The 18,136-nt window shown below is 43.3% G+C and overlaps 1 protein-coding gene across 1 annotated transcript in view; it reads left to right on the top strand.

The window, feature by feature from the left end:
• LOC110506257 (MAM domain-containing glycosylphosphatidylinositol anchor protein 1) overlaps positions 1–18,136 on the top strand; it is a 381,559-nt gene that overhangs the window by 229,905 nt on the left and 133,518 nt on the right. The window contains exon 7 of the mRNA XM_021585690.2: positions 17,212–17,481. Within this exon, the coding sequence (XP_021441365.1) occupies positions 17,212–17,481 (270 nt within the window). The remainder of the gene's footprint in view (positions 1–17,211; positions 17,482–18,136) is intronic.

Here is an 18,136-nt window from a genome sequence, read left to right as displayed (position 1 = left end):
GAAAGGAATCCGAAAATCTACCCCTAAACGTTGTTTCAACAAGTCAAAAATATGTTTCTAATTACTCCTCAGATTCCCTAAAATGTAATCAAACTACAATATTTCTTATGTAAAGAAGTATGTTTAATAGGAAACCAATTTTAGCAGGTGCGTCCTGTCTTCATGGTGCTCGCAAACACGAATTTCCAAGACTGTGTCCCTGTACTAAGACTGATATTTATTTTTCGTTTTTGAAGTTACAGGCCTGAAACTTTGAACATAGACTGTTGAAACGCTGTGGAAGCCATAGAAATTGCATCCAGGGAGCTAATTTTCAATATGACCTCGTACTTGCCATTCTAAGAGGATGGTCTCTCAATTTGTTTTAAATTCCGGTTGGTTTTTCTTTGGATTTTCTCCAACATTATTTTAACATTTCTACAAACTTCAAAGTGTTTTCTTTCCAAAGGTACCAATTATATGCATATCCTGGCTTCAGGGCCTGAGCAACAGGCAGTTTACTTTGGGCACGTCATTCAGGTGGGAAATTTAGAAAAAAGGGGCCTAGCCCCAATAAATATATATTATAATTATTAATAACCCTGTTTACATGGACACATCTGAAATCAGGCTACTCGATGGGACTTCAAAAATGCAGAAAATCAACCACAGCGACCATGTTGTTTTTGTGAAGCCTATTTGATTCTGAATTCGGACATGTAAAGATTGTATGTGAAACTATTTCTAGATGCATAATTTTAGTTTTTCCAAACTCATTTCACTCGCACAAAAGAAGGAAGCTGCTCTTGATAGCATACTGCATGCACAGATCAAATTCACACGCTGAGGCGTTTACATGTCCTAATCATTTGAAAGTTTGTCCAGAAAACCATGTGTTTTAATCGGCATATGCTTACTTTGATTATAACCGTATGCCGATTAAGATAAGCAGAGTAAGGTGTTTACATGCAGGAGTGGACAGGGACCAAAAATTGTCCCTGGCATTTCTAACACACCAGACCATTTTTCCTGAAGGCCCTGATATTGGCCCATTTTTCTTCCCTTGAGGCCAGATAAAGATCATTTTGCGCACACAAAAAAAGTTTGAGAGGCCCACTGGGCTAAAAATAGACCAGCCAATGTGAAATTCGCTCAAACTGCCACATGGCCTTTCCCCCCTTGTTTACATGACTAATGCCATACTCGGCCTACTGTCATCATATGTTTAACATCCACATTATTGGTGTGTATGTAAACGTAATCAGTGTTTCTGTTTGTGGGGAGTACTTTGTCTGGAAAACTGTACATGGATGTATTTTTTGGTTCTTTTGGTGTTTATGTATTTCAGGGTTTACTTGACGAGTTGTTATTTTTGTGGTCTCTTTGTGTGTGTGTGTGTCCACCTTTAGGTGCCTGTATGCCTCGTTTGTGTGCGTGTATGTGCGTGTGTGTGTGTGTGTGTGTGTGTGTGTGCGCCGCTGCTGTTTGTGTGTACCTGTACTCTGCATTAGCGGCAGAGCTAAAACCAGGGCTTTGTTGTCTCCCGATGCGCGGCAGGTTCCCCAGGTTCACAATGCTCTGTCCTTGTGTCATCAATTGCTGTTAGATTAGATTTTTCCATGTAGGTCAGGAAAGCGCTGGTGATTCAGAAACGGAGGACAAGAGGATTGATAGATTTTTATATCATAATCCTCGCTTGGGATTAGGGCTGACTTGTTCCGTTAAGTGACAATGCCAAATCCTCTTTCCCCCCATAAAACAACAGGCATAAAGCTAAACCCTGGATTCTGGGGCGTGGTTCCTCCTGCCCCAACTGGAAGGACCCAATAAGGGCATCCTAGAATCTGCCTGAATCGGCCTTCGGCTGAAAACTAGGAATGCCATAGGAGTCTTAATAGGTTTGTGTTTGTGTGCGCTTAGGATTCGTTTTCTCTTCTTATACAGTTACACACACTCCTGCAGAACAAAACAGTGCACAGCAGGATGTCGTACTGTGTGCATGTCACACATGTCCATTGTGTGTGTGTGTATACACAGAAAAAGGTTCCAAAAGGATTCTTCTGCTGTTACCAATTATGAACCCTCTGTGGAAAGGGTTCTACAGATATAGGAGCTTAATTTGAGCCAGTTTGCTATAGCAGGAAAATTATTCTGCAGCAACAGGAAATGTGAAATATTATGCGGATTAATTAATAGGGTTGATACATTTTTCATTAGGGCAAATAACATTTTAACGTGGAAATTACAAACTTCAAAAGCCTTTTTAAACCTATAATACACTACAAGTTTGTGTGTCCTGCGCTGCAGGAAAATTCTCAGCTACAAAAGAGTAGTCAAATTAAGATTCAACATCTGTACCTTCAACCAAAAAGGGTTCTTCAAAGGGTTATCCCAAGGGGACAGCCAAAGAACAATTTTAGGTTCTAGAGAGAACCTTTTTTCTAACAATGTATATGTTTTAAGTGAGTATTTCAACACTCGCCTTTTAAAATTCAGACATAGATCTGCTCTTAAGACACCTGAACAACATTCAGTTAAGACTGTCTCTCTCCTCCCTTCAGACTCTCGGTCCACCAATCACTGCCTATTCCTCTCATGCTTTATGGTACTGTGTTAGAACTAGGCTAATAAACGGCTAGTTAAGAAGCCATCTAAATGCGCCATTTAACCACGTTAATCTCCCCTCCACCCTTCGCCGCTCCCCCAATTAATAATTGACTGGGCCCCTAATTACCGACTGGTTCCCTAGACGATAGAGGGTGTCACGACGTTCCCAGTCCCAGTTGCCATGACGATATGAGTGGACGGAGAATACTCACGACAGAGACACTATAAGATGAACACAGTAGATAGAGTTCTCAGGACCCAGAGATAATGGTGTGGGTGTGGGTTTGTCCTCTGTGTCAAGTAAATAAAAAGTTATTGTTTCTTTTGATCATTGGCATACAAGATACAGTATTTGATATACAGTATAGTGATATTCTCAACAGAACAATGTGACACTTTTCACATCTCTTCCTCATTGCTTTCTGCTCTATGACTCTGAAAGATCCTGGCCAGATTTAATAACTGGGCTGGTCAAAAGTAGTGAATAAATGGTGCCATTTGGTACACAGTTTAAGTGAATGAAGGGTCTTCACACACACATAAAAGAGATTGAGAGAAGATTGTAAATCACAAGGCAGAGGGAGATATAGTGTATCTCCTATTATAAACTGGGTGGTTTGAGCCCTGAATGCTGATTGGCTGAAAGCAGTGGCATATCAGACCATATACCACAGGTATGACAAAACATTTATTTTTACGCTTCTAATTATGTGTAACCAGTTTAAATTAGCAATATGGCACCTCTGGGATTTATGGTATATTGCCAATATACCACGGCTAAGAGCTGTATCCTCGCTTCGTCTTACATAAGAACAGCCCTTAGCCGTGATATATTGGCTCTTTCCCACACCTCCCCTACGCTTTATTTATCACATTTCAGTTAAAACCCAGATGCAGACAGTGTCGAAGAAACAAAAGTGTATAACTAGTACAGGGGCAGGCAAACGACAGGTCAAACTTTCAGAGGTCTGTAATCCAGATAGGGTTCAGAAGGTCCAGAACGGCAGGCAGTCTCAAGGTCAGAGCAGGCAGGGGTCAATAATCCAGTGTGGTGTGGCAAGGTGCAGAGGGGCTAATGATCTTGGAGATGGGGAAATTGCCGATAAACCGGGGGGAGAGTTTGTGGGATTCCACCCGTAGGGGCAGATCCCAGGTGGACAGCCATACCTTCTGCCTGAGATGATACCGGGGAGCCGGGGTCCGGTGGCGATCCGCTTGTTGCCGATACCTGGAGGTGGTCTTGAGAAGGGCCGACGGGCTCTCTTCCAGGTATGATGACAGCGGCGGACAAACATCTGGGCCGACGGAATGTAAACCTTTTTCTCTTGCTCAGTCAAGAGCGGGGGCTGATATCCCAGGGAACACTCAAAGGGCGATAGACCTGTGGCAGAGCATGGAAGGGTTTTGCGGGCGTATTCGACCCACACTAGTTGCTGGCTCCAGGTTGTGGGGTTGGCGGAGGCAAGGCAGCGCAGAGTCGTCTACAGGTCTTGATTCCCTCGCTGCGACTGGCCATTGAACTGGGGGTGGAACCCGGAGAACAGGCTAGCCGACAACCCAATGAATCTTCAGAATGGCTTCCAGGACCTAGACCAGAACTGAGGACCCCGGTCGGAGACCATGTCCACTGGCAGTCCATGGATTCGGAATACGTGCTGCACCATGAGCTGGGCTGTCTCTTTGGCAGAGGGTAGCTTAGGAAGAGAAATGAAGTGGGCGGATTTGGAAAACCGATCCACTACGGTCAGGATGGCAGTGTTGCCATCAGACAGGGGGGAGACCCGTAACAAATTCCAGGGATATGTGAGACCAGGGACGGTGAGGGACAGGCAGAGGTTGAAGGAGACCAGCTGGAGCTTACCGAGGAGTCTTATTCTGTGCACAGATCGTGCATGCCGCGACGAACGAGGAGACGCCAGGAACCATGGTAGGCCACCAATAGCGTTGTCGCACAAAGGCCAGGGTCTGAAGGGAACCTAGGTGGCAGGCAAGCCTGGAGTGGGCCCACTCAGGTGCAGAGGAACAAACATGGTGAGGAACAAACAACCGGTTATCATGGCCCCCACCGGGGTTCGGCTGAGAACAATGCGCCTCACGAACCTGCTTCCCTATTCCACAGCTAAGTGCCTTCTCCAGGCACGAGGTGGGAAGGATGGTCTCAGGTTCATGTAGCCATGGGACTATAGCGGCGTGACAGCGCATCTGGCTTGACATTCTTGGATCCCTGCCGGTATGAGAGGGAGAAGTTGAACTGGGTGAACAGCCTGTTTCAACTGGATATGATGCGCTTAGCGGTGCTGAGATATTCCAGGGTCTTATGGTCGGTACACAGGAATGAAGCCAGTGCCTCCACTCCTCCAATGCCATCTTCACCAGGAGAAGCTCACAATTCTCCACATCATCATTCCTCTCCGTAGCGTTGAGGCAGTGGGAGAAGGCACATGGATGTAACTTGAGGTCTAGGGCAGATCGCTGGAACAGGACAGCCTCCACTCCGACATTTGAAGCATCGGCCTCCTCCACAAACTTGCGGGATGGGTCAGGATGAACTAAGATCGGAGCTGTGGTGAAACAGTGTTTGAGATCCCGGAATGCCCGGTCAGCAGCTGGGGACCACTTGAACAGAACCTTGGAAGAGGTGAGTGCAGACAGGGAAGAAGCCAGGGTGCTGTAGCCCTCGACAAAGTGGTGATAAAAGTTGGTGAATCCCAGGAAAGGTTGCATCTCTACACTGGACGTAGGCCGTGGGAAATCCACCACCACCATCACCTTCCCGGAATCCATCTGTACACTCCCTGCAGCGATGATGTGACCCAGAAGAGGGATGCTGGAGCGATGGAATTCGCACTTCTTCTGCTTTTATAAAAAATAAAAAATAAAAAAACATGAATCTTCACCGCACAAGCGGCACAATTTATTTAAGTATTTGCTAATTGAGACAGCCAGCATTGATTCACTTCTTATGATACATTGCGTTATTGAGGTTGTTGTCGTGTCTGTGTGTGCATTAATCACTTTTGAGCTGTTGCTGTATTCAGCTATTTTCGGTGTGATTACAAAAGGCTTTCCCCTGTCAAGATGTACTCTATAAGGTGACTTCATAGTTAAGAGTTCTTATGTTCAGTGGTGGAAAAGTACCCAATTGTCATACTTGAGTAAAAGTATAAATACCTTAATAGAAAGTAAAAGTAAGCCACCCAGTAAAATACTACTCGAGTAAAAGTCTAAAAGTATTTGGTTCTAAATATCCAATATTTCTGGAGTTGTAGTGGGAGGACAACACGCCATAACATCGGTTGGGGATTGGGGGTGACCAGTGAGATATACCTGCTGGAGCGCGTGCTACGGGTGGGTGTTGTTATCGTGACCAGTGAGCTGAGATAAGCTTTACCTAGCATAGACTAGGTGACCTGGAGACAGTGGGTCTGGCGACGAATATGTCGGGGCTTTGGTAACAAACGGATGGCACTGTGATAGACTGCATCCAGTTTGCAGAGTAGAGTATTGGAAGCTATTTTGTAGATGACATCGCCAAAGTCGAGGATCGGTAGGATAGTCAGTTTTACTATGCTAAGTTTGGCGGCGTGAGTGAAGGAGACTTTGTTGCGAAATAGAAAGACGATTCTAGATTTGATTTTGGATTGGAGATGTTTAATATGAGTTTGGAAGAAGAGTTTACAGTCTAGCCAGACACCTAGGTATTTGTAGTTGTCCACATATTCTAAGTCAGAACTGTCCAGGGTAGTGATGCTAGTCGGGCGGGCGAACGGGCAGCGAACGGCTGAAAAGCATGCATTTGGTTTTACTAGCGTTTAAGAGCAGTTGGAGGCCAAGGAAGGAGTGTTGTATAGCATTGAAGCTCGTTTGGAGGTAAGTTAACACAGTGTCCAAAGAAGGGCCATATGTTTACAGAATGGTGTCGTCTGTGTAGAGGTGGATCAGGGAATCCCCGCATCAAGAGCGACAATTGATATATACAGAGAAAAGAGTTGGCCCGAAAATTGAACCCTGTGGTACCCCCATAGAGACTGCCAGAAGTCCGGAAAACAGGCCCTCCAATTTGACACACTGAACTCTGTCTGCGATGTAGTTGGTGAACCAGACGAGGCAGTCATTTCAGAAACCAAGGCTATTGAGTCTGCCGATAGGAATACGGGGATTGACAGAGTCGAAAGCCTTGGCCAGGTCAATGGCGGTTATGATATTGTTTAATACCTTGAGCGTGGCTGAGGTGCACACATGACCAGCTCTAAAGTAAATGTAATTACTAACATATACTTAAGTATCAAAAGTAAAAGTATAAATCAAATTTCTTCTATTAAGCAAAGCAAAAAGTATGGATAGTCAGGGGCACACTCCAACACTCAGACATAATTTACAAAAGATGCATTTGTGTTTAGGGATTCCGTTTGATCAGAGGCAGAAGGGATGACCATGTGTTGTCTTGATAAGTGTAACATGTGCGCTGAGAATCGGTAAGCAAGTTTAGAAAGTAAGTGTTTTAATTTAAAAAACGCAACGTAATACAAGTCTGATGACGCGCAACGATGGTGACAGGTGTGTGCCATAACGAGCACCCTGGTGACCTAGAGGCCGGAGAGGGAGCACACAATAAGTGCATGAATTGGACCATTTTCCTGTCCTGATAAGCATTCCAAATAAGTACTTTTGTCTGTCAGGTAAACTGTATGGAGTAAAAAGGTCATTATTTTCTTTAGGAATGTAATGAAGTAAAAGTAAAAGTTGTTAAATAAATAATAAAGGACAGATACCCGCAAGCAGTACTTAAGTAGTTGTTTAAAGTAATTTTACTTAAGTACTTTACACCACTGGTAATGCTTGCTCCACAACAACTTCTAAATGAGAGGAAACACAAGCACCACCACCAATCAGTTTGCGCAGAGAGGAAGAGGCAACGCAAGAGGGATAATTGGGCCCAAAATATGTTTTCTCCAGCAGATGGCTTTTTTTTTTTTGCTCACCAAGGGAGAAGTTTTTGTATGGAGATCAATGAGAGTGTAAATTTTGGTCCCCCCAAAAATGGAATGGCTTATTTGCTAAGTGAGGCTTACTTGATCGAATAGAAGTGTGTGATGCTTAGGTTGTTACTAGTGTACTGGTATAAGTAGGACACGTAACATCCCAGCAAAAACCACTTTATATCGGCGTTGCGCCGGTTGTTCACATGAACATCTGCCCTCGCTTTGGCTAGAATGGTCCCAACTGATCTTGCCTCCTCCCGACTGCCTTCCATTTTTTAAATACCTTTTTGAAGACAATTATTTTCATTGTTAAATAGGCCACATGATTATCTGGTCAATAACATGGGTAATCTGTGGTTTACGGCACTGCGCAAACACCCACTATTACAATGGCAACTAGTGTAGCCATATTAGCAAATTACTACAGTCTGAATTTACACAAATCCCATTTGGTCACTTGTAACATGCTGTTTGGACAGTCAGTAGTCGAAAGCGGATTTGAAAAACAAAACTGGTTTGAGCATTAAGGCCTGCAGTGTGAGAGGTGGCGCATTGTTGAGACCGAAGTGTAGTTTTGACGGATTGGGGGACTTCCCCTATGAGGGATATCAGTCTTAAGAAAGGTGGCATCAGGACACTTTTAATAACACTTGTGAAGTATTGTGTTCATTAAATAATTATATTGGACCTTCGCTCTAGTGGACCTGGCACATAGTTTGTTCATCCCAAATTGCACCCAATTCCCTATCTAGTGCACTACTTTTGAACAGTGACCATGTGGCTCTGGTCAAAAGAAGTGCACTAGATATGGAATAGAGTGCCATTTGGGACACAGCCAGAGACTGATGTTCAAGAGCTCATAAGATCAGGGAAATGGTGCCCCTTGCACAATTCTATTAAATGGATGTTTCAAAGTGTTTTTATTTTTTCTTCAAGCAAGAGAAGGTTCTCTTCTGGGCTCTAAGAGTTTTTTTTGAGGACCAATATGGCTTCAGTTTCCGATATTATTTCTAGTTACATAATAAAGAAAGTCATGATTTGGTGTATAACTTGGAAATATATGGCTATAAACGTATCATATTAATATGCGAAACAATTTAACTCAAACCTTGACATACATGCATGAATAACTATGAAAATCTGTTGCTCCTCCTAAAATAATTAACAATGAGTTAGTTGAAGAGGTATAGCAAGATGTTGGATCTGTGTTTTGTGAATGTGTGTCTGTGTGTGTGTCAGTTCCGATGTGTCTGTGTGTGCACGTGTGTGTATGCGCATCTGTGTGTCCGTGTCTGTCTCATGTGTGTTTTCCTCCCCAGCTGCCAGCCTCCCCACATGCTCTTTTCATTACTGCGATGGAAATCTGGTGAAGAGAGGAAGATTATAGACTAAGGGATATGAGGTCTCTCTAATAAATAGGTTCCTATTTTTTGCGGGGTCTCGATATGAGATTATCCCTTTACTCTGAGAATTCAGGGGCTAAGAGAAAAGCTTTAGCCCCCCACTGTGTTCCCCACCGCTTCCCATAGAAAGGGGTAAGCATATTGGATTGGAGTGGGGAGTGAGGTTATTACTGTGCGGATGGATGCGTATCCTCCATCTCACTCTCTCACCTGTCTTTGGATTAGAGTGGGAGTCAGCTCTCACCATCGACCTTTGACCCAGCACTCCATTGGGTAGATTCATGACGAGTATTAGCAAAGAGGGGGATATATTCTGTGAGGAAATGTTCTGAGTGTTGCAGAAAATAAATGTAATGAATAAAACTGTCATGCTGTCCAATTCGGCATTATTGTCATACAGCATTTGTACAATGCGTTTATATCTGAATGTTCTGTAATGTTGCACCCTTCTGAATAGACCAGTGGTTCTAAATGAATACTTATGCATAACGTCTCAGAGCGAAATGTAATGAAAAGAGCTGACATGATGCGAAATTCTAAGTCATATATGTTCTAGACAATGCATTTCTATCTGAATGTTCTATAACATTGCACCCTGAACATGCCAGTGAATCTAAATTAAAAATTGTGACTATCCAGGTAATATGTGTTTGTTAGTCCAGTAAGTGGGGGTTTGGACTGAGTTTGTAGTTTGAATCTGACCAAGCAGCTCTATTCTATTAAGTCAAATGTGCACTTTCATCTCGGTATATAGAATAGAGTCAGGAAGCAAGTTCAGGCAGTGAGTGTTTTAATAAATAAACACAACATAAAACAAAACAAAAAACATTAACAACGCACAGACCAGAAACAGAAACAATAACCCCTGGGGAAGGAACCAAAGGGAGTGACGTATATAGGGAAGGTAATCAGGGAAGTGATGGAGTCCAGGTGAGTCTGATGACGGCCAGGTGCGCTTCATGATGGTGACAGGTGTGCCCCATAACAAGCAGCTTGGTGACATAGAGGCCGGAGAGGGAGCACACGTGACAGAATAACTAACTATCTTCAAAGTAATGACTCAATGTCGGTTGTTAGATGAAAGCTTATTTTTAGCAATAATATTTGTTCACGTTATATTTTACCACTTCAGATTCTACAAAACAATTAAAGAAAGTTGCTAGCGAAAGCCATGGTAATCACTTGTCACTTGTACACAAAAAAACAAAGAATGTGCCAGTTAACTTCCTATAGCAAGGCATTCTCGTATTAACTGACAATAGCGTAATCCAATACTAAACAATACAACATAATTATGTACATAGTTCTCTCAATTTCCATCACTCTTACATATGTAAATAGATACAGCTCAATGGATTAACTGTAAACATTAACTCTGTAACCCATTAAATTTACGACATCCTCCCCCCAATGAACCGCTGTGTTCATCTAAATCTCTAAGCAGTATATCAACTGAATAGGCCTTCTCAACAAGTCCAAGGCAGTACAAACTGAACATGACCTAACTAGGCCATCTCAGCCTGGAAACAGTTCCTCAATCTTTCCTAGTTTCCAGGTTAGTCTGGGTGTGTTATCTTATCTGATGAGTGCAACGTCACCCACTTTCAGTGGGGTGGGCTGTGGTGTGTCACAGCGGTGTGCTGACTATAGATCCAGTAAGTAGACTCTTTGCCAGCTGTTCCAGAAGCTGGTCACAACTCTCTGCCTGTACTTCCATCTGGGTGTCATTTCCTCCTTGTTTAGCGTTGGGTACTGAGTGTCAGCTGGAAATGGCTTGGGTGGCAAAGAGGTTAGTCTTTTACCCACCAGGAAGTGTGCTGGTGTCAGGGGTTGTGGTTCATCCACTTCATTGTGCACAAAGGTCAGAGGCCTAGAATTTAGGATAGCATCAACCTCTGTCAGAACTTTGCTTAAATCTCATCAGAGTTGAGTGAAGCTCTCCCAAGAACCTTTCTCAGGCATGTTTTCACGGACCTGATGAGTATTTCCCAGCATTGGCTATGAATCTCTCTATCCAGGCGGTCACTCTGAGCACTTTTTTCAGTTTTCTGTACCTTTCAAGCTCCAACACGGGTCCAGTGATGTCTGTGCTGTTTGCTGCGAGCGGCACAGTGACCTGGCAACTGGGCTTTTGTTCTGTATTCACCTCTTCTGGAACCTTGTTATCATCAGTCTCCTCTGACTCCCACATTTCCTGGAACATGTACTTGATCTTGATTGTGAAGGGGTCAGGAAGCCAAGAGGGTGAAGATGAGTGCAGACGACTGCAAAACACTTCACTTTGTGTTTTTCCTTTCTTTAGAATGGTCAGTAACACAAAGTCATCTGTTCCCAGTCTCCACACTAAACCTAATACTTTCAGCACTACCCCTTGTATTTCTAGCACCAACGGGTGGTCAGTTGTCATAATCTCCTCCCATTTGGTTTCAGTTCAGGAGAATTGGTCATCCACAGGTCCGTGCCTGCAGTCGACAGCATTCACTTTGCAGTTGTCACAAGGTCAGCCTCTTCAACATTGCGTGAACTTGCAATGAAGTCATCTACATAGAGTGACTCTCTCAACGTCTCTACAACTTCTGGTTGTTCTGTTTTATATTGTTTCAGGTGCTTTCTGATTGTAGCTGCAAGCAAGAATTTACTTGGAAGCTCCAAATACCACTCTGTTCATCCTCGGCACTCACAGTTCCTTTTTATTTTCTCCCCTTGTTGGGCCTGTGAGCCACAGGAATCTCACAGCGTCTCAGTCTCTCTCTGCTAGGGATATCTCTAGGAAAGTCTTCTTGATGTCTGCCATGAATGCGATCTCATGTAGTCTGAACGCTGAGCAGATCCGGATTCGGGTTAGGTTCTGTGAGTAGTGATGGACAGTCATCTTCATAGGACGAGGCATAAAAAACCACTCTCAGTGTTGTCGTCACATTGTCTTCTCTGAGTACTGCATGGTGAGGTAAGTAGTATTTCATGTTGTCTGTGCTTGATGCGTTGTCCTTGGGCATGTCCTATCCCATATCCTGTTGTAAGTAGTCTTCTAATACTTCATTGTATCTGCTGTACAACCTTCTTCAGTCCTTCAAACCATTTCTTAGCAATTCTGCAGTTTTCTGGCATTTCTCGTTTCCATGGCAACTCTGCATGGTATCGTCCATCTTTGAAGGTGGTTGTTCTCTTGAACCTCTGTAGAGCCTAATTTTCCTCTTTGTTTTGTGTTTTCTCGCTTGTGATACCCAGAGACTCAAGCTCCCAGAATGCATGCAGTTGTTTGGAGACTAGTGTGTCTTCATCATGTCAGGTGAACATGCATGTTGCCTCAGCGACACTGGTTCCTGCAACAAACATTCAAAGGTGCTCTCTAAAGCCACCAGTATCTCTGTCAGTCGCTCCACTCGGCCTGATACTATCTGCCGGTAGTAGTCTGCTCCTTTCAGGACAGAAAGTTCAATATCATTGTCATCTCCCGGAAAGTTTGCGATCTTGCAGTCCCTTTCTATAGAGCTAATGTTGAATCTGCTCACTAGGAACCTTCATCACAGCTGTGCACAGTTGTGAGGTTTCAACTGCCTCTATTTCAATTCTCTGCTGTTTGTCCCAGACATTCTCCAAGATTACTTTCACTGTGTTGCGCTGGGACGTTGCTGGAGCAGAGGAGCCAAACGTGTGAAGAGTGAGTGCCTCTTGTCTGATTACTGGTAGCTTCAGGCCCTTCAGAAGGTGTTCATGTATGAAACATCTGACTGCCTCCATCTAAAAAGCAACGAGCTATCTTCCTGCCCGATGGGCCTTCTTACCCATGCCTTTGTCGTTTATAGCAACACAGTGTTCTGTTAATCTGGTTTCATCTTCACTGAATGGGGAATAACTGAGGAAACATCATCATCTGCAGAAACAGTAGGATCTCGCATCGCACTCCTCTTACCGGTACACACAGCAATTTGATGTCTGCTTCCACATGTTGCACATGACATCTTTGACTTTACATAATTTTGCTATGTGTTTCTGTCCTAAACATACAAAGCATATTTCCATTTTCTTTCATTTCTCTTTGCGTGCAGAAATATTGTGGTCAGGGCAGTTTTCTGATTTGTGGTCTGCACTGTCACAGAATAGACAGTGTTGTGCCGCAGCAGATGGCATGTTGGGTCTTTCTGTTTTCATTTCATCGGAGGAGCATGACTTGTTCCATGGTTTGCTCTCTTTCTGTTGGTTTCATGATCTTGTCATTTGTAGTGCTCGCTCCCTGCTCTGAACCTCCTTCTGTAGGAAACTGATGATCTCAGACATTTTCCATTCATCATCTACTCCCCTCTGACGAATATAGTCAAGAGCTATGTCCTCTGGAATCATCTGCAGTAAGATTGGGCATAGTAGACTTCCATAGGTTTCTGACACTACACCCAGCGATTCCAAGCTCCTAACCTGAATTTCACATTCATCATATAGCTGCCTCAAGGCACTTAGGTCAGGGGATATCTTCACGGGAGTGAGATTCAGCAGCTTTGACATGTGAGCACTAATCACAAGATCTTTCCTTCCAAATCTGCTCTTGAGCGGAGCGATTGCATCATCATAGTTACTGCCTGTTAACATCAGTACTGCCTTTGCAGCTGGTCCAGTGAAATCTGTTTCCCGGTAGGTAAACTTCTCTTTATTGCACAGTGAATCATTTTGTGAATAGCAGTCTGATATTGGCTCCAAAACTCTTGCCACATACTGACATCTCCATAGAATTTCTCAATAATCAACTTTGGTAGCCTTACTGATTGTCTCTGAGTTCTGTCTGAGTTAGCATCACTCACCTGTGCTGGTAATGGATTGAGGTCCTGTTTTTTTAGGACTTATTTTCTTCTCATTTTCTCAAACAAGCTGTCCTCCTTAGCTAACAGCAATTCCAACAATGTACTCAAGTGATCGGTATCCGGACTTGACTGGGTTATTTCCACGTCAATTTTATTCAAAAGTCTGTGTTGTGGCACCTCGGATGGTACCCCGCTTTCGTTGCATTCTTTCTGCTTCATGCCGACATTCCTCCTCATACATTTCAGCCAATTCATCCCTCTGATCTTCGTCGCAGCTCATACTCCCGGGTTTCGGCACCAAAAATGTAGAATAACTATCTTCAAAGTTATGACTCAGGACGGGACGTTGGTTGTGAGATGAAAGCTTCTTTTTAGTAATAATACTTGTTCACGTTACATTTTACCACTTTAGATTCTACAAAACAATAAAAGAAAGTTGGTTCGGAAGCCAGGGAATATAACTTGTCACTGGGCTCGTTCACGTTTTTTTACTTCCTGTCATAAGGCATTCTGGTACTTGCATTCAATAGCGTAATCAAATACAACAGAAATCTGTACACTCTCAATCTCCTTCGCATGAATTCTAATACAATTACTCTTACATTTGTAAATAATTGTTAAAGAAAATGTGTTTAGGTACAGCTCAATGAATGAATGGTAAACAATTAACTCTGTAACTCATTAAAGTTACAACACAGTAAGACTGTTGGCGTACCAAACAGCACCCTATTCCCTATATAGTGCACTACTTTTGACTGGAGTCTGCAGATTAAACATGAATGTGTATAGAAGAATGGTCTTATATCCAAAAAGTGGACACAAAGTTGCTCATTTAAAAACTTAAATAAAAGCTATTGCACTCTCCCAAAGTTTGGCTGGTATCTAACACCTACCAACCTTTTGTATTTTTGTGAATTGTAAAAGGTTTGCTGCTCTTGAGCAGAGCGATTGCATCATCATAGTTACTGCCTGTTAACATCAGTCCTGCTACTGCCTTTGCAGCTGGTCCAGTGAGATACGTTTCCCGGTAGGCAAACTTCTCTTTATTGCACAGTGAATCATGTTGTGAATAGCAGTCTGATACTGGCTCCAAAACTCCTGCCACATCTGCATAGAATTTCTCAATACTCAACTTTGGTAGCCTTACTGATTGTCTCTGACACCATTATTGTTATTGTTATTGTTATTGTTTTTTGTTTTTTAAAATGTGGTTAACCTTTTGACTCTTGTTATTCCTGGAAGCAGCACACCTCCATACACAAAATATATCTGTAATACTTTTCATGGTGGTATGCATAGGGCATTCATAACGCCTTCATGAAACAAGTCAGGACCGTATTGCAGTATCATTCATAACAACCTCCATAATATGTCCTACATTTTATTCATACCAACAAGTATTTTATTTATTTTTTACCCCATTTTTCTCCCCAATTTCATAGTATCCAATTGTTAGTATCTCAATCTCATCGCTACAACTCCCGCTACAACTCCCGTACGGGCTCGGGAGAGACTAAGGTTGAAAGTCCTCCGATAGACAACCCAACCAAGCCGCACAGCACACATCCAACCGGAAGCCAGCCACACCAATGTGTTGGAGGAAACACCATGCACCTGGCAACCTTGGTTAGCGTGCACTGCGCCCAGCCTGCCACGGGAGTCGCTGGTGCGCGATGAGACAAAGGATCCCTACCGGCCAAGCCCTCCCTAGCCCGGACGACGCTATGCCAATTTTGCGTCGCATCCACCTCCCGGTCGAGGGCCGTTTACGACAGAGCTTGGGCGCGAACCCAGAGTCTCTGGCGCTGCAGTACAGCACCTTTAACCACTGCGCCACCCGGGAGGACCTTGGCATACCATCAAGTATTAACACACTTTCTGTATGCACTACTATACTCCACAGCAAACAAGTTCTGCCCATGGTCTGACTGAAAAGCCGTCCACAGCCATTCTTTCCACCTTAAGTCTGACGGCTAGGTCTGTGTGTGTTCTGTCAAAACGACAACTTTGATGATTAATGTCCCTTTGGACTTACCAGTTTTTTCCTCCTTTGTCTGCTCTACAGTATTTTGTTCCACTCTTCCCAGCTTTGCCCTCTGTATTTCCAATGTGTTGAGCTGCTATCGATCTCTGTCTGGTGTTCTGGAGTTTTTTGCCCTCTTCGATGTTCTCGCCATGCTGTATTTCAGGTCATTCTACTCTTTTTTTTTAAAGGACAGCTATGAAACAAGAAAACTTGACTTTGTGCTAGTTTTGGTAGCTTGTCACTTGGCATGGCTGCCACAATGTCTGCCGTGAAACTTGTCTTAGCATGCAATTAATTTGCAATTAGCCTCTACGGGACCCCTCATTTCAAAGATGATGAAAACATTTTTTTACGAATGTATTATCTTTTACCAGATCTAATGTGTTATATATGCATATCCTTTCTTCAGGTCCTGAGCTACAGGCAGTTAGATTTGGATATGTCATTTTAGGCAAAAATAGAAAAGAAGGTGTGATCCTTAAGAGGTTGCTGCTACTAAAGTACTACAAATGTTAACACAATTATGTTACAGTTGTACTACAAAGGTTTAGGAGCAACTTAATTTAAAGTATTCCCGACTAATGCTCTAAGGAGAGTATAACTATAAAGAGACCAAGAGGACACAAATCTATTCTAAATGAATGCCTGTTAAAGTGACTAAATGAGATGTGCACATTCTTTCCGTCTGTCTCTAGATCAATATAAATAAGAGGTAGAGGTGTCATTTAATAGAGCTTGCTTTCCAAATCAATACAGATAGATCCAATGAGTCAACTGTATCTTCGAAGCCCTTTCAGATACCACGCATTTGCATTTTAGTCATTTAGCGTACACTCTTATCCAGAGCAACTTACAGTACAGGAGCAATTAGGGTTAAGTGCCTTGCTCAAGGGCACATCGACAGGCTGCTATTTAGTTGTCCACACAGTCAAATTGTGAAGTGAGCCCACTGCTACAATCTTACCTTCTGAAAAATGATATTGATTTAGCCCGAAGCCATCTAAAAGCGTGTCTAGTTGTTTGGGTACTCCTGGAGAGGTAGTTGTAATGGAGTCGTTAATGAATGTGGCTAAAGATTGACACAGAGCTAAAGATATAAGCTACAGCTAATGTCTACACAGCTCTGGGTTTAGAGTAGATCTTGCCTGGAAGGCAGATCTGTCTGTGTATGTGTGTGCGTGCGTGCGTGAATATGTGTGGTATCACTATCAGTGTGTCCACTCACATGTGTGAGAAGTCAAAACGGAACAAGAACTAGCTACTGGCAATGTACACAATAACACCTTCTCCTCTCCCCCTCTTCTCCTGAGTTCCCCTGCTCTCTGGCTGTCGGTCAACTAGCCAACATCCTAACAACAATGTTATTTAAAAAATGACAAACTCACACCTTTTCCACTCTTCTCATCCTCCTCTCCCCTCAGCTCCCCCTGCTCTACGGCTGTCGGTCAACGAGACCTTGGTGGTGGACCCCGGGAAAGACGTAACCCTGTCGTGTGAGGTGACCGCCGGATTCCCTAAGCCCACTGTCACGTGGTCGCGCTACCCCAACCCATTGCCGAGAAACTCGTTGGTAAGGAATGGGACTCTGACACTGCGCTCGGTCACGCCCGCCGACTCAGGCTTCTACAACTGCACAGCGGTCAACAACGTGGGGAACCCTGCCAAGAGGAACGTCAACCTCCTCGTCCGAAGTGAGTGTGTGTGTGTGTCTATTTGATATACAGTCAGAGACGGAAGAGAAAGGGGGACATCTGGCTTTCCAATTTTTTCTGATCTGGGCGGGACCACTCTGGTCTACTTATTGCCGCATAGCGAGACATCTCACTGGCAAATATTTCTGCTCAGGGCAGGTGGGGCGAGTGGGGAGGGAACAATAAGTAGACTAGAGCCAGCTGTTCTCTCACGTGAGCATGCCAGATATTATGGAGGAACCGTGAGCTCATGCGAGAAAGGGAACGCCCACTTGCACAGACAGGAACCTTGAAAAAAATGTATATGGTAAAGTTGTTCGTCTGAGATATACACCATCTTTGGTACCGTCATTGATAGTCACATTCAAAATTACTGGCACCATTGATATATTTTATGCAAACATTTTTTAAATAATATTTGTATTTGCTTTCTTTAAAAGATAGGTGTCAAAATTATTTCCACCCCAAAAGATCCTTATAAATAAAATCAAACTAAATTAAATCTGCATTAACATTCTACTTGAAAACAAAAGTTAATCTAATCTCACTTGGGTATAAAAATGTTGTAATATTCATGTAAAATAACTCACAAACGAAAAGTGACAAATGGTTGATGTAGTCATTGCATGCTATGAATATAGGACCAAATACTTCA

The sequence above is a fragment of the Oncorhynchus mykiss genome, chromosome 26 (genome assembly GCF_013265735.2).
Source record: "Oncorhynchus mykiss isolate Arlee chromosome 26, USDA_OmykA_1.1, whole genome shotgun sequence".
NCBI classification, from domain to species: Eukaryota; Metazoa; Chordata; class Actinopteri; order Salmoniformes; family Salmonidae; genus Oncorhynchus; species Oncorhynchus mykiss.
The sequence above is the reverse complement of the archived record's forward strand: the minus strand, read 5'-3'. Positions and strand labels throughout refer to the sequence as shown.